General features: G+C 51.1%; 1 protein-coding gene across 3 annotated transcripts in view; it reads left to right on the top strand.

The window, feature by feature from the left end:
- LOC118215535 (cytosolic carboxypeptidase 4-like) overlaps positions 1-14,327 on the top strand; it is a 156,886-nt gene that overhangs the window by 131,760 nt on the left and 10,799 nt on the right. For all 3 annotated transcript variants that reach the window (XM_035396431.1, XM_035396430.1, XM_035396429.1), the window contains one exon: positions 3,940-4,103. In XM_035396431.1, the coding sequence (XP_035252322.1) occupies positions 3,940-4,103 (164 nt within the window). The remainder of the gene's footprint in view (positions 1-3,939; positions 4,104-14,327) is intronic.

The raw sequence follows: 14,327 nt of genomic DNA, 5'->3' as shown, positions 1-14,327 counted from the left end.
CGTCGGGTTGCTTTAGTGGCTGCCAGTCAGCGGTAAGTAACGCGGTAGAAGAGCCTCGCGTTGCCTGCAGCTAGTTCTCCTTTTAGCCGTGACCTCCGAAGGCTCGGCGAACAGCAAAGTCAAAGATACACCCTCAAACTCTCTGTTCTTAATGGAACCATTTTCAATTTGGCATAAAATTTAGTTATTTGAAGTCGAGCACAGTGCCCCCCCCCCCCCCCCCCCCCCCCCCCCCCCCCCCCCCCGTACTGTGATGTGGAGAGCGTGGGCGCAGGTGACGCCGGAGCAGATCAGAGACACCGTTTACTCAGGCCTTGTTTTATGGGGTTTATCCAGACTGTGAAGTTCGGTGTCGCCGGGTCGTAATTCTTTTCCCCGTAAATGACGAACGGCGTCGGGGCGAAACGCGGCTGGAGTGTCGCCGGGAAGCAGCAGAGCGCCTCGAGAGCGGCTCGAACTCACACGCCGTTTCGGTGAGAGCGCCAGCGGGGTGTACGGCCACAGAACGTACCATTCCGCCTTAAAAAGGCATTTATTATATGAAGCTCACGCGCTGATCGATTTACTGCCCGCTTATGAGCGGCATTGCTGAGTGTTTCTCTTTGTGTGGTGTGCTCAGTGTTTGAGTCTCTGCCTCTTTGAGCGCGCGTAAAGGGTTAAAACTGAAAAATGTCGGGATGATTAATTCCTGGGGAATGGAAGTGTGGGAAAAGCTTCTCTTGTGATGAAGGATTCATGCCACGTTCGTTCTCGAGTTGTGAAGTTTGCTTGCGGGCTGTGTGCAAACAACGCGGATTCGCGGTCCAGTTCCCCACGAGTGTGTTGTGTGGTGCACAGTCTAACGGAAGTCACCCCTCCCGTCACAAGTGAGTCAGCGACACCCTAAATCACTTTCTCACTCACAAGGACATAATCCTCATACAAGGGGGTGCTATCCCGAATTACCACTCGGGGTGCATCCTCAAACACTAACATACATTCAAAAATCACCTAAGCACTCATGTTAAGGTATGTTCAGTCACTAGTGTGCATTCTCTGGGGTGTACTCTAAACACTGGGTCGCTTCATAATGCACTAGGGTGCAATCTCAATCACCAGCTTGCATTCTCACACTCATGACAGTCTCACAATTGCACTCGTTCTTAAGCTCTAGGGAACGTTCTGAGTCTCAAAGGCACATTTCTATGAAACTGGACCCATAGCCAGAAAGTTTTAGATTCTAATTCCCCCCCTGGACTGACGCTGAACCCTCAAGCAAGACTCGTTACCTGAAAGCAAATATCCCTCCGTAAACATCCAGGTGCAAAGACGGATTAGCGTGTGTAAATATAAGCTGTGAGACAAGTAGGGGCGACGTCGTCTGCCAAAACCCTTAAATAATGCAAAGCCTGGACGCTCACAATGCTGTAAGGAAGCGAGATCACTGTGTTTCAGACAAAGAGAGAAAATTCAGCTGAACCAAACGGGTACAGGTTGGAGGGGTCCGCAGGCTATTTCTCGCGGACCGTAGTGCTTTTGTCTTCTCGCGGCAGCGCTGTTTCTGGTGTTGACGGGGTTAAGTTGCTGTTTCCCGTTCGCGGCGCGGGGCGAGTGTTCGCGCGGCGGCCGGGGCGACGGGAGCCGTAATCCGGCGGGGTTACAGGGCGCTGATGTGCTTGTTTATTTTTGCGGGCGGCTCAGGCCTCGCGTTGATGGACCTGACTTTACGGCGCAGCCTGGCTAACATTACCCATTACCGGCCGGCAGATAGCTCTCTCTTTGAAAGGGGGCTCGGAGAGAGTCCTGTCGTCACGCCGACGGCGCTTGCCCTCTGAGTGACGGGCGAGGCTCTCGCGCGATACGCCGGCCGCAGCGGGTTTCGAGGAAAGGAGCGGAGCGGCGGCGTCGGGTACGTTAGCGCAGCCCGCTAACCGCTAACTGGGCCAACGCTCGGCCAGTGACATTTAGGCGGAGTTAATCAGGCCCACCAGGCGAAGGGCTGCGTCAGCCACGTGATGAGTGAACGGTCCACCTGAAAGAGCAGCGGCGTGGCACGCAGGTGCGCTAGCGCTGAACACGAGTTACTGTAGCATCTTTGAAGGCCGGCGGGCTTTTAAATTTACTGTTCAGAATTTAGTTACTTAGAAGACACTTTTAGCCGCAGCAAATTACAGGAGTGCATTTCGTGTTGCAAGCAAACACAGTGAGAGGCAGGCACAGTTACAATCCGTGTAACTGTTCGATCCGTGTTCAAGGTGTTTGAACTCGATGCCTGTGAGATGAAGGGAGAGCAGGGTTTTTTGTTTTAGACAGGAACACTGAGCTAAATTGAAACATGGAGGTGTAATTTGAAAAGGTGAGTTTTGAGCCGACCGCCTAGTGAACCTGCCTCCCTGACTGACAGAGGAAGGTCGCTCCGCGGGGTACGAGGGCACAGAAGATCTGGGGGGGGGTGGGGGGGGGGGGGGTGGGGTTGATGGGACCGGACAGCCAGCAGGCGGGAGGACGCTGAATGGAGAGGTCTGGCTGGAGCGCAGGCTGTAATCATTGTAGACAGGAAGGGGCAGCACCAGTCACAGCTTGGCATGCCGGTGTGAGAGATTAGAATGCGGGTAGCTGCCGGACGCCAGCGAAGGCTGTTAAAAGTATCGTGGTGTGCGTGAATTTTAGTATTTATTCAGAAATCTCCCAACCCACAGCATCAGTCTTCAGGGTGGATGTTAGACTAGAGATCACTTGTGCTTAGGACCATGCGTATGCATGCTTGGGTGTATACATGAGAGGCACTAGCAAACACTCATATATTACTACATGTACCGATTCATGAATGAGTATCGCTGTACTGGCCTTTGTCAGCGCTACCTAGCACAGTGTCCTCTCAGCGAGTTCTTTTCTGGTCATGTGGTCATTGTGTCAGTGGGACATTTTGTGCAGGAACGCTAATGGAGCCACTCCAGTACAGGCAAGTGAAAGGAATGAAAGCATAAAGATAAAAGAGGAAACGTGGTTGAAAAATATACCGGGAGCAGAGAGTTCTGTCCTCCAGCACGGGCGACGGCGGGCAGGTCTGAGCAGCGCGGCAGGAAGTTCGCACGGTCGCGCGTCAGAGCAGCGGGCGGTCCGAGACCTGGAAACGGCAGCCCCCACCGCCCCCCCCGCCGCTCCCCCCGAAACCCCCCCCACCCGCCTCGGGAGAGCGTGGCAACAGGCGCGCGACAAGGACACGCTTCGCCAAGCAGGTGCAGCCACTCCCGCCCAATCGCGTGCAGTCACCGTGACGCTGAGAGAATCCCGGATTAATGCGCTGATGGGAGGTGGGGGGGTGGGGGGGTGGGGGTAAGGGGGGGGGGGCAGTATTGTGAAGGTGTGGGCTGTACGTGAGAGGAGAGGAGGTTAATTAGCAGATCAGGAAAAGGAGATAGATCCGTTAAACCCCCCATCTTCATTCCCCGGGCTGTGACTGAAATTACTTCTTTTTTTTTTTTTCTTCTGCCCTTTCATTTTGTTGTAAAGGAGGATGTTTTCTTCCATATTGAATAGTGTCCTGAAGAAATAATAATGTACTGTGGAGAAAAAAGGCAGTTTTGTCCTTCTCAGATTCTATATAGAGACAGTGGATATCACTCTTCAATTATGAGATACGCCCATTATTGAAAGCTCCTTTAAGGTGACTGTTGTAATCGGGCTTTTCATTGAATTGAAAAAGCTAGACACTTTTCTGGCCTTGTATTTGTTTTTTATTTATTTATTGAATGGGTGATTTCCTCAAGCACTTTGCCTTTTATGAACAGGTGTTCATCATGCCTTAAAAGCTCTGTTTTCTTGTGTAAATAAATATTTTTCTCCCTGACTGAATGTTGACGAGTGTTGATTTGTGCCGTTGAAGTGCGCGTGGGTAGGCCTCACGAAGCCTGGGGCTGTAGTTAATGGTGTTCCCCCTGTCTGTGCTCTTGACCCCAGGGTCTGCAGATCGGCAGCAGGGAGCTGGAGGAGATGGGGCTCAAGTTCTGCCAGAGCCTCCTGCCCCTGAGGATGCACACGCTGCTCTACAGCCCCAGGCTCTTCGGCCGCGCGTCCGCCCTGCTCGACCTCAGCGACAGCCCCCTCGACCACAAGTCCCACAAGTGAGTCCGCCCGCGTCCCGCGTCCCCGCGGGCTGTGGGTCAATACATCCTATTCCCAAACATGCTCTCTCTCTGTTTCTCTCTCTCTGTTTCTCTGTCTCTGTTTCTCTTTCTCTCTCTTTCCCTCTGTCTCTCTGTTTCTCTATCCTTCTATCTCTCCGTCTCTCTTACTCTCTCTGTCTCTCTCTCTCGCTCTCTGTCTCATTCCCCCCCTCTCTCTCACACACACACACACACAGGCTCTGTCTCTCCCTCTCTCTCGCTCTCTCTCTTTTCTTCTCATTGAAATCCATTGTGCTTGAGGACAAAACAACAAAAATAGTGTCACTGTCCAAATACTTGTGGGCTGTACTGTAGTCTCCTGCTAGTGCTAAATAAAAAAGTAATGAATATAAGTCTGTGACTCAGCCCCCCCCCCCCCCCCAATCCTGGCCTTGTGGCTGTGATATGGGCTGTGGGGGGTGGGGTGTGAGAGAGCGGGTTTCTGGTTTATTTAACACGCTGCTGAAGGAGATTCATAGAAGAGCAGCTTCTGCACAGCTCGCGTTCCTGCAGCTGCTTTTTACTCAGGGTCTGCCATTTTAAAATAGTGGGGAAAGGGGTGTCTATTGATTTTTTACTTCAATTAAGTCTCTTCAGTTATTTGAAGTGTTGCATCTCTTTTTCTATCATCAGACTAGTTGCTTTGCTGTAAGGATTATCTCCCAGTCCATCAATGGCGCTGGTTTTCTGCCCAAATAGAAAATGGTTCAGTGACCACACCCCTGGCTCTCCCCTCAGCCCCCCTACGCAAAATCGATCAAATTTTGTTTTATATGCCGCTCTTAAAAGACTTGTCACAAAAGCCCTTCACAGATCACATTCCCCGTTTAAAAAAAAAAACCCGTAAGATGTCTTGCAGGCACGCCGTACGTACAGAACGTATTATTTTAGCAATATTACATCATCGATAAAAAAAAAAAAAAGTAATTTGCCCTTGAGGGATTGGAAAATGATTTTTTTAAAAGCTCAAAGCGTACCTTAGCGGGGGAGAGAAAAGGCTTAGGTGAGAAATAAACCCCCCCCCCCCCCCCCCCCCCCCGGTCCCCCTGATTACAGCCGAAGATAAAACAGCTTCCGGGCAGCTCAGGTACTCTGGTCCTTAAACACTTTTATTACCCGACAGACGGGAGGTTTATTTTCTCTCCCTGTGAGAGAAAGCCCGTCCTCCCCTCCTCTGTTTCGACACTCGCTCCGAGGAGAGCGGATCTCTTTCAGCAGCTCCCCGTGAGGTCGTTAACGAACGAGCCAATCAGAGGCTCTCCCGCTTTAATGTCCGCGGAAGCCGAGCGAGTCGTCGGGCGGAATTGCTCTAATAAACTGTCAGATCAAAGTGGAGCCGGCGCGGAGCCAGATGAAAGATATCTTAGCCGCGCAACGCCGTCGTGGTCACCATGGATCAGCGCCGCCGACGCGCTTCTCAGATGGCGGTTTGAAGGCCGCGTTTCCTGTGAAATGCGCTCGTTCGCTGTACTGTAACACGCCGGGTTTTCAAGGTGAGGCGCGGTAGATCGCGGCCTCAGACCAACTCTCGAGTTCAGAAGACTGTAATATGCTATAACTGGTACCTACGGCCGTGACTATGCTGTTTTATGTTTTTTGCTATACGGACACGAGCAGGTGGAATTCTGGGAATTGTGGTTTGATTCAAACATGTTCACGATGATGTAACGGACCCGCCTCCCCGCTGTCAGTGACAGACCTCCCTCGGCTGCGGCTGATGTTGTGGGCGCTGCTCCACTGTTGTTGCGGTCGTCGCCAGCGTCGGCGTTGGGCTGCGTGAGGGCTCCCCCCCCGTCCCGGTTGTGTCCCGGTCGTCTTCCGCCGTCGCGGTCTATGGCTTTGGTCCTTTTCCCCGCCAGCCGGGTGCGCCTGTGAACCCCACCGCCCTGCAAGGCTGCTGTTCTGCCTTAGCCCCGCCCACTGCTTCGTCCGCTGGCGATGCCTCAGCACGCGTTCTCAGAGAACACAAAGAGAGCGCGGACTGTGTTCAGTTAAAAAAAAAAGTTTAAGAGAAAAACCCGTGAGTAGAAAGGATGGCGTAACTCCCATTGCAGCCGAGGCTGTGCTTGTCACTCAGATTGTCTTTTCTTTTTTCTTTTTTTTTTTACTTATTGCATTTTATTTTTGGTGTCATTTTCATTTCTTTTCACATTTCTCATTTCTGGAGCTGAATTTTAAAATTCAGAGCATGGGTCTGGCTCCAGGGACCGACTTTCCGCACGGCGGTTTGAAGCGCGAGTCGCGCCCGTTCTCGCCCCCCCCCTCGTCTTGACAGGGTACATCCTCTTAACGAGCACCCCCCTCCCCCCCCCCCGCCCCGGCCCTCGTACCCCCTCACGCTCAAATATTTATGAAGACAAATGCACTTTACTGTGTTGTTTTCAGAATGCCCGACGAGACGCAAACAGACAAAACATGAAGTTTTTTTGGCCGCTCATGATTTATTCATGCCCTGGCTCGGAAGAGCCGTTTGCCACGACGTCACCGAGCGGAGAAGGGCTTGGGCGTCGCAGAGGAACGACGGATGTTTTTTCGAGGGATCGGGGCCGCGCCGTAGCGTAGAGGGGGCCCCGTAGAGCTGGAGGCAGGGCGTAGAGCAGGGCCGGTTTTAGGGTGATTTAAGCCCCTGGCCGGGGACGCCCGAGGTCTTTAAGGCCTTTTAGCCGAACTGCTGACCGTTAAAGTGAGCGAGGAATCGCCCGGATACGGCGCGGCGGGGTGGGATGTTTATGGCCTGGATTTGTCTGCTTAAAGCGAGCCGTCCGGTCCTGGCAGCCGGGTCCAAGGAGCGGGAGCCGCTTTCTGCACGACTCCTCTGTCTCCTGATCCTTCTGCTCTGCGTGTCTCTTTACAATATCTTTGCCTGTCTGCTGTGCCGTGTATATTTGAATGGTACACGTATAGTCTCTTTCCATATATAGTGTCTGTTCATTATATGTAAATGTCTTGTACCTGTTTTTCCTGTAGCTTCGTTTCTCATGTGTTCTCATGTATCTGTTTTCACCTGTATCTTTGCCTTTAACTGTGCCTCTCCTGTATCTGTGCCTTACCTGTAGCTGTGCCTCTCCTGTATCTGTGCCTTACCTGCAGCTGTGTCTCTCTTGTATATGTGCCTTACCTGTACCTATGCCTCTCCTGTATCTATGCCTTACCTGTAGCTGTGCCTCTCCTGTATCTGTGCCTTACCTGTACCTGTGCCTCTCCTGTATCTGTGCCTTACCTGTAGTTATGTCTGTCCTGTATCCGTGCCGTACCTGAAGCTGTGCCTCTCCTGTATCTGTGCCTTACCTGTACCTGTGCCTCTCCTGTATCTGTGCCTTACCTGTAGTTATGTCTGTCCTGTATCCGTGCCGTACCTGTAGCTGCGTCCCTCCTGTATCCGTGCCATACCTGTAGCTGTGTCTGTCCTGTTCATGAACTGTACCTATACCAGTCACTTCTTTATCGGTATTTCCTGTATATTTGCCTCGTCATCGCCGTATCCTTGCTTCTCTCCAAAGTCTTCTGTATCACTGCCTGACGTTGGACCAGACGTGTTATTAATGTTCGAGCAGACCCAGGTAGGGCTCGACCCTCACTATCGTCCAATCCATCTGGAAAAAGGCCCAGCCGACATCTGGGCTCAACACGAGCCAACACTCTCCACACATTACAAAGGCCAGGGCGATCAATCCCTCTGACAGTGATGTACTGCGTGCGCCGCGTGTTAGCATATGTCCGACGCGCGTCCCCCGCTGCGTGATCTCGGATCCTGACTGGAATTCACGGCACCTTAACCTGAGTACCTGGGGCCTGGGACTGCTCATAAGGGCACTCCATCTTAGGGCTCCATTACAGCCCGTTTCACACACACGGCACACATTGCAGCTCTGTCCCCGGCCAGGTCAGCGTGTGCATTATGGCATTGCCCAAAATGGCACATTTCTGTGAGGCGTAATTACATTAGTGGTGCGGGGGGGAGCAGTATATCAAGAGAGCGAGACGAGAGGCGAGGCCGCGCTTGTATGATTGGCTCCCCCCCCAGACTCCCCCCACCCCCGTTTTCACGCGACACACTTCACGCTCGGCTCTGACAGGAAACGCCTGCGTTCTCCCCCCCCCCAGCCGAGCAAGCGAGCGAGCGAACGCACCGCACCGCTGGGAAACACAAAGCAATTCCCCGACAGCTCCGCATTTACATTTCGCCTGCGCTCCCGTCTCCCTGTCAGTCGTGTATTTACACGTGCGAGCTGACAGCTCCACTCGCGCGCTTACGAGCGTTTGGTTTATTTCGACAAGAGCGGGCGTAACTCATCGGGGGGGCGGGGGGGGGTGTGAACGGCGGTTTTAATCAGGCTAGTTAGCCCGGTGCCCCGGAGCCCCACGGCACCCTGGAAAGGCGAGTCGCAGATTGTGATGTTTGGTTTCTTGCACTGTGATTGGCTATAGCAGGTTTTACCCTGTTATGTGATTGGTCAATGGTTGAGTTGGCTTGTATCACTGCCTCCAATCACGCCAACTAAACAGTTAAAAAGTAACTGACCATCAGCTTACTAGCAAAGCACATCCCTGGTGATTGGATGGACGTATCCTTCACCTTTTCCCATTCCATTTTAAGTCAGTGGCTTCAGGAAATGGGATTTCAGTTCATCAAGAGAAAAGTGGCTCTAGTGTCCTCTGGAGGGGTGTGCTTTTTGTTTATCCATTTTATTTTTATTTTAAATCTATGGAGATGTTCCAGTCAATGAACGGAATTTCAGTTCAGGATTTTCCCTGAATTTGAAATGAATCCTGATGCTGATGCACACAGCCCAGGTTGCAGTCACATTTTCCGTGCTGTTTCTCTGATGTGGGAGAGGTTCCTTATCACCCTTCGTAGCGCGAGCCCCGGCTCTCTTGTCCCCATCCGGGCTCATTGTAGGAGACGAAACACTTTGCCGTGATTTACCGCCATTGTGAAAGTGTCACCCGAATTCAGTCGCCGCCAGTAATATTTCTTCGGCGCCCGTACGTTAATAGTAAAAAGTCGTTAAGTCGAGACGAATTTCCAATCGCGTTAAATTGATGATGAACGGCTGTAATTGGATAATAGCGCTACTTTGTCCGTTCGACTAATTAATGCCTAAGACCACCGTGTACAGGACACACAAATTATGAATGGCAGAGCACGCTTCGGCCCTCGCTGCCGCGTGCCGTACGTCTGGCTGGTTCAGCGTGTGATTTGACCAATTTTTTTATTGTCAGGCTCTCCCTAGCCAAGCTTGTGCAGACATGATCCCCGTCTGTGAAAGTTCAGAATATCCCATCCATGTGTTGAAGGGCTTTCTGATTCTTCTGCTGCAGATTTGGAGATAATGGAGATTAATGAGCTAGTGTCCACAACCGCCATATCGTAGCCATGATGTTAGCGCCAGCTCACTTTGCCAGGGCGATTGAGGTCATTACTGGGATGTGATGGGTTTGAACAATTAAGTTCCTTCATGCGTCTTAACTTCATCTGAACACACATTCCCACACTCACACTCTGTGACTTCCCACACTCACGCTCTATAACTGCTTCCCATTGTTAGAGGCAAATGGCTACAAATAGAGTTCAATCACTGTTTGTAAGGATGTACAATAGCCACAGATCGATGGGGTATCACCGGCAGCAGACCATTTGGGTGTCCCTGGGAAGTCTGTTGCTGGTTGGCACCAGCACACTTTGCCAGGGCGATTGTGGCCATAACCGGGACAGTCAGCACCAGCACGCTCCCCTACACGCTCCCCTGCTGTAGTACCATCCCGCAGGACTGTGGCATTCGGGTGTACCGCGCTCCCTCGGCGCCCCTCTAACCGGGGGCCTCCCGCGAGGACTGCGGCGAAGCCGATTCGGCGTTCCGTTTTAACCCCGTTTTTTTAAGGCCTTCCGCAGACTAGCCGCGGGCGAGATCAGACGGCCCCTCCCGGGTGTCTCCAGGGAGACGGCGCGTGCTCCCGGAGCCTCAGACGGCTCTGCTCGACGCGCCGCCTCGCTCGAAGAGCTCCGCTCCTAAAACGTTTACAGCGGCCCACTCGGCGACGTCCCGGAAGAGCGGGCGGCGGAGACCGCGAGGGACGCTTCCCGCTACGTTACCGCTTCAGTGGGTTCAGCAGGGTAGCGTAAGGAACTGGTCTCATAAGGGTCACAGTTTCGATTCCTGGGTAGGACACTGCCGTTGTGCCCTTGAGCAGGGCTCTTCACCTGCTCCGCTTCAGTACATATCCAGACACGCGGTCGCGTACGGTAGCGCGACGGCTGGCGGGCGTTTCACTTAAACGCCGACGGAAACCGAGAGAACTGCTAGCGCGGTGAGATCTCCACTCAAATCACCCGGCTTCGCCTCGACGCCCGCAGCAAACCGGCTGGCCGGAAGAATCTGTCACGGCGGAGCGGAATTTAAATTCATTGGCGCGATCTTTTGCGCAACGAGGCGGAATTTACGGCAGAACACCGGCCTGTCCTCCGCGGTCAGGCCCGTTATATTTCTCAATATTCCACCCTTCATTTCCCCCCACTCCCGCCTGTCAGAAAGCCCTGTCTCTCACTATCCAAAATACCGCTCGTCATCGGCGGGAAGCACTTCTGGGCGAGGAGACTCGATCGTTTAAGGATGTGCGTCCTCAAACGATTCATATGTTGTTTGTGTACGCAAACTATTAGGTGGGTCTCAAGTATTATTTGATTACATTACATCACATTACAGACATTTAGCAGACACTCTTATCCAGAGCGACTTACACAACTTTTTACATAGCATCCATTCATACAGCTGGATATGTACTGAAGCAATGCAAGTTTAAGTACCTTGCTCAAGGGTACAACGGCAGTGTCCTACCCAGGAATCGAACCTATGACCTTTTGGTTGCAAGCCCAGTTCCTTACCCACTATGCTACAGTGCCACCCCATTAGTTGATTGGTCGTTTTTTATTTTTTTTAAAGGGCGAATGAGAAATGTGCCAACCGTGTGGCAGAGCAGCGCCTTCGCCGCGCCCGCAGAGCTTCTCGTGTGGAGTCCAGGTGGCACGGCGGTAGCCTGACAGGCACAATCAGTAATTCCGCGATCAGGGAGGGGAAAATAGGTTGGAAAAATTATTCATAATTAAAAATTATGAATAATTCACCCCGCGGAACGGGGCGGGCCTGCAATTAACACGGCTCACCCCCGCCGACGGAGCCGCATGCCGGCGCCCCCCCCCCCCCAACACCCCCCCCCCCCCCCAACACCCCCCCCCCCCCCCCCTTCATCCGTAATTACATCATTAGAAAGATCTCATTCCGCATTATTTTCAAACGGGCTATTTAAACTGCCAAGCTTAGCCGCGCGGCTACCGCTAGCATTCCCCGTTCCCTCTAATCCGCGCGCAGGTGGATAGGCCTCTAATCACAGCGTCTCGGTTTGTGTTATGCTTTGAACACGCCGTGCCCCGCAGGCTCTTTATGATTTGCTGCTGACCCGAGAGATGTATGTTTAGTTACACGCGAACATTACGCCCTTATCTGAACGGGGAATCATCAATGAAGGAAAATAAATCGCCCAGTTATTCGTCTGAACGCAGGTGGGGGGGGGGGGTTGAGGTTGCTGGAAATACGATTATGAACCGTCAGCGCCAGAGAAAACCGCAGTTCAAACACGCTGGGCTGTGTGTGCTGCGCAGCGTATCGATTGTTGCCGTAATGTGATCCGTAGCTGAGGGAACAGTGCTATATACATAAGAATCTAAGCTGTTTTTATTTCCATGGTAACAATGTAGACTGCAGGTTGACTGCTTCCCACAAGACGTAGAAGAATCACACTTCTTATTTTCCTTAGATCTCTTGAGAGGTCTGCATCTCTCTGCGCAGTTCTGTATTACATTCATATTTACTTAACCGACACCTTAATCGTTTGAGCTGGTGAGAGAGCGGTGGAAAGGACAGTACCTTTCTCTCCCCATTAACCAGCTCTTTCTTTCATTGGCAGCTGGCATCTTGTTTAAATATCTCTTACAGTGAGGGGCAGGTATGTCAGAATAATCAATAAATCCTCGTTCCGTCTAGGCTGCATATGGTTCAAAGATGGCAGCCTGTGCATTAATTAACCCGGTACATGATGGAAAACTGGACAGCTGAAAGAAAGCTATAAACACAGCAGCTCATTATATACCCACATCCACTGTGTAATAGTAAGACCCAGAACACAAATAGTTTTTTTGTGATGTTTTGGGAAATGGCTCAATAGAGAACAATCTAATCTAGTAGACAGAAAAGCCAGACAGAGGGTAAGCAGTCAATTGCGCTATAAATATATAATACAGCTTTATAACAGATGATTTAACATTCCACAAACCCTGCATATTTCGCCTGTCTGATGGCTGAAGCTAAGCAGGGTTGGATGAGGGGAGTACTTGGATGGGAGGTTGCGGCTGGAAGTGGTGTTGGTGGATCAGTAGGGGGCAGTCCTCCCTCTGGATCCAACAGAAAACCGATATACTAGAGAAGTGACAAAGACGTGCTGCAGAATAATGCCTTGTAAGCCATGTAAGCTCTCTAAGAAATATAATACATATGCGCCTCTTCCCAAGACAAAAACAGTTTCCATAAAACTGAAATTTTCTACTTATATTAATAATTTTTGGTGACAGCCCAAAGATTGGTGTTTTCTGTCTTTCGGTTATGTATTTTTCATGCACTTGGGGCAGAATAAAACTAAAATGAACCAGAATGGACAATTTAGCATTTCGGTTAAGGAAACAACTTTGCGCAGATTTTTTGAAGGCCGCCTGCGGGGGGGTGTAAATCTTTCCTCCCCAGCAGCTGGTGTTTTCAGGCTGGGGGGGGGGGAGCAGGGTGTGAAAGCCTGAGTGGCAGTTGCTTTGAGGGGAGTGGGTAGTTTGGGAGTGTGACAGTATCCGTTGACCAGCCCGTTGTGCCACCTGTAACGGTCTCTGCTCTCCGTAAAGTTTTCCCCTCCTTTTTCCTCCTAATTGTGCCTCTGGAGTCCCCTCTGTGCCACACACGCCCGTGCAAGGGGCATTGCAGCTGCCTGTGCGCTCCTGCGGTGCCCTCGATGCCCGCAAACCAGCCGCCGCTTTGCTGTCCACTGCCCGCACGGAACTACAGCGAAGGGAGCTCTACTCGGAGCGTCTCTCAGTGGTGACAACTGGTAGTGCGCCTCTGTGTGTTACATGCTAAACTGATTGAGGTGGTCACTGCAGATTCTTTGTGTATGTTAGCCATACATCTCTGTGTATGTTAGCCTGATGCATGTGGGCACTGTAGATTCTGTGTATGTTAGCCTGATGCAGGTGGTCACTGTAGATTCTGTGCATGTTAGCCTGGTGCAGGTGGTCACTGTAGATTCTCTGTGTATGTTAGCCCGATGCAGGTGGTCACTGTAGATTATCTGTGTATGTTAGCCTGATGCAGGTGGTCACTGTGAGTTATTGTCTCAGTTTGTTTGGTTGGACAGGAGCTTTAGGATCAGTAAACATATTACAGTACATATTTTCATTTAGCAGATGCTTTTATCCATAAGTGAGAACATGAAATGCATTCAACTGATTAATATGAGCAATAGTACCAGACCTGAGTAACAGCATTCCAACCAGTGAGCATAGAGGCAGCATTGCTAATGCGCTAGCGCAGGTTAGCTATGCTAACCAAGAACCAAAGTCCAAACCCCGAATACATACAGATTACATACGTATCAAGTATCATCTGTATCTAGCCCTAGAAGAGAAACTTGAAACCCATAAAATATAACCTATACCATAAACCCATAAAATATAGCCTAAACCAGAAAACCCATAAAAATATAGCCTAAATCATAAAGCCAATAAAAATATAGCCTAAACCATAAAACCCATAGAAATATAACCAAAACCATAAACCTGTGAGTGATAAGTGGTAGAGATGGGAGGATAACCCAAATGCTGTCAGAAGAGGTCATCGGTCTACATCAGAAGATGACGGATTCTGCTGCCTTTCCACCTATGACTACTGTGTGTTTAGGGATATAAAACTCTCTCTCTCTCTCTCTCACTCTCTCTCTCACTCACTCACTCTCACTCACTCACTCACTCACTCACTCACTCACTCACTCACTCACTCACTCACTCACACACACACACACACACACACACACACAACTGGGGCTCACTGTCCAATTGCTGCATGTGCACAGACACACACACACACACAC

The sequence above is a fragment of the Anguilla anguilla genome, chromosome 16, assembly GCF_013347855.1.
Source record: "Anguilla anguilla isolate fAngAng1 chromosome 16, fAngAng1.pri, whole genome shotgun sequence".
Taxonomy (NCBI): Eukaryota; Metazoa; Chordata; class Actinopteri; order Anguilliformes; family Anguillidae; genus Anguilla; species Anguilla anguilla.
Note: the sequence above shows the minus strand (reverse complement) of the source record. Positions and strands in the feature narration are given on the sequence as shown.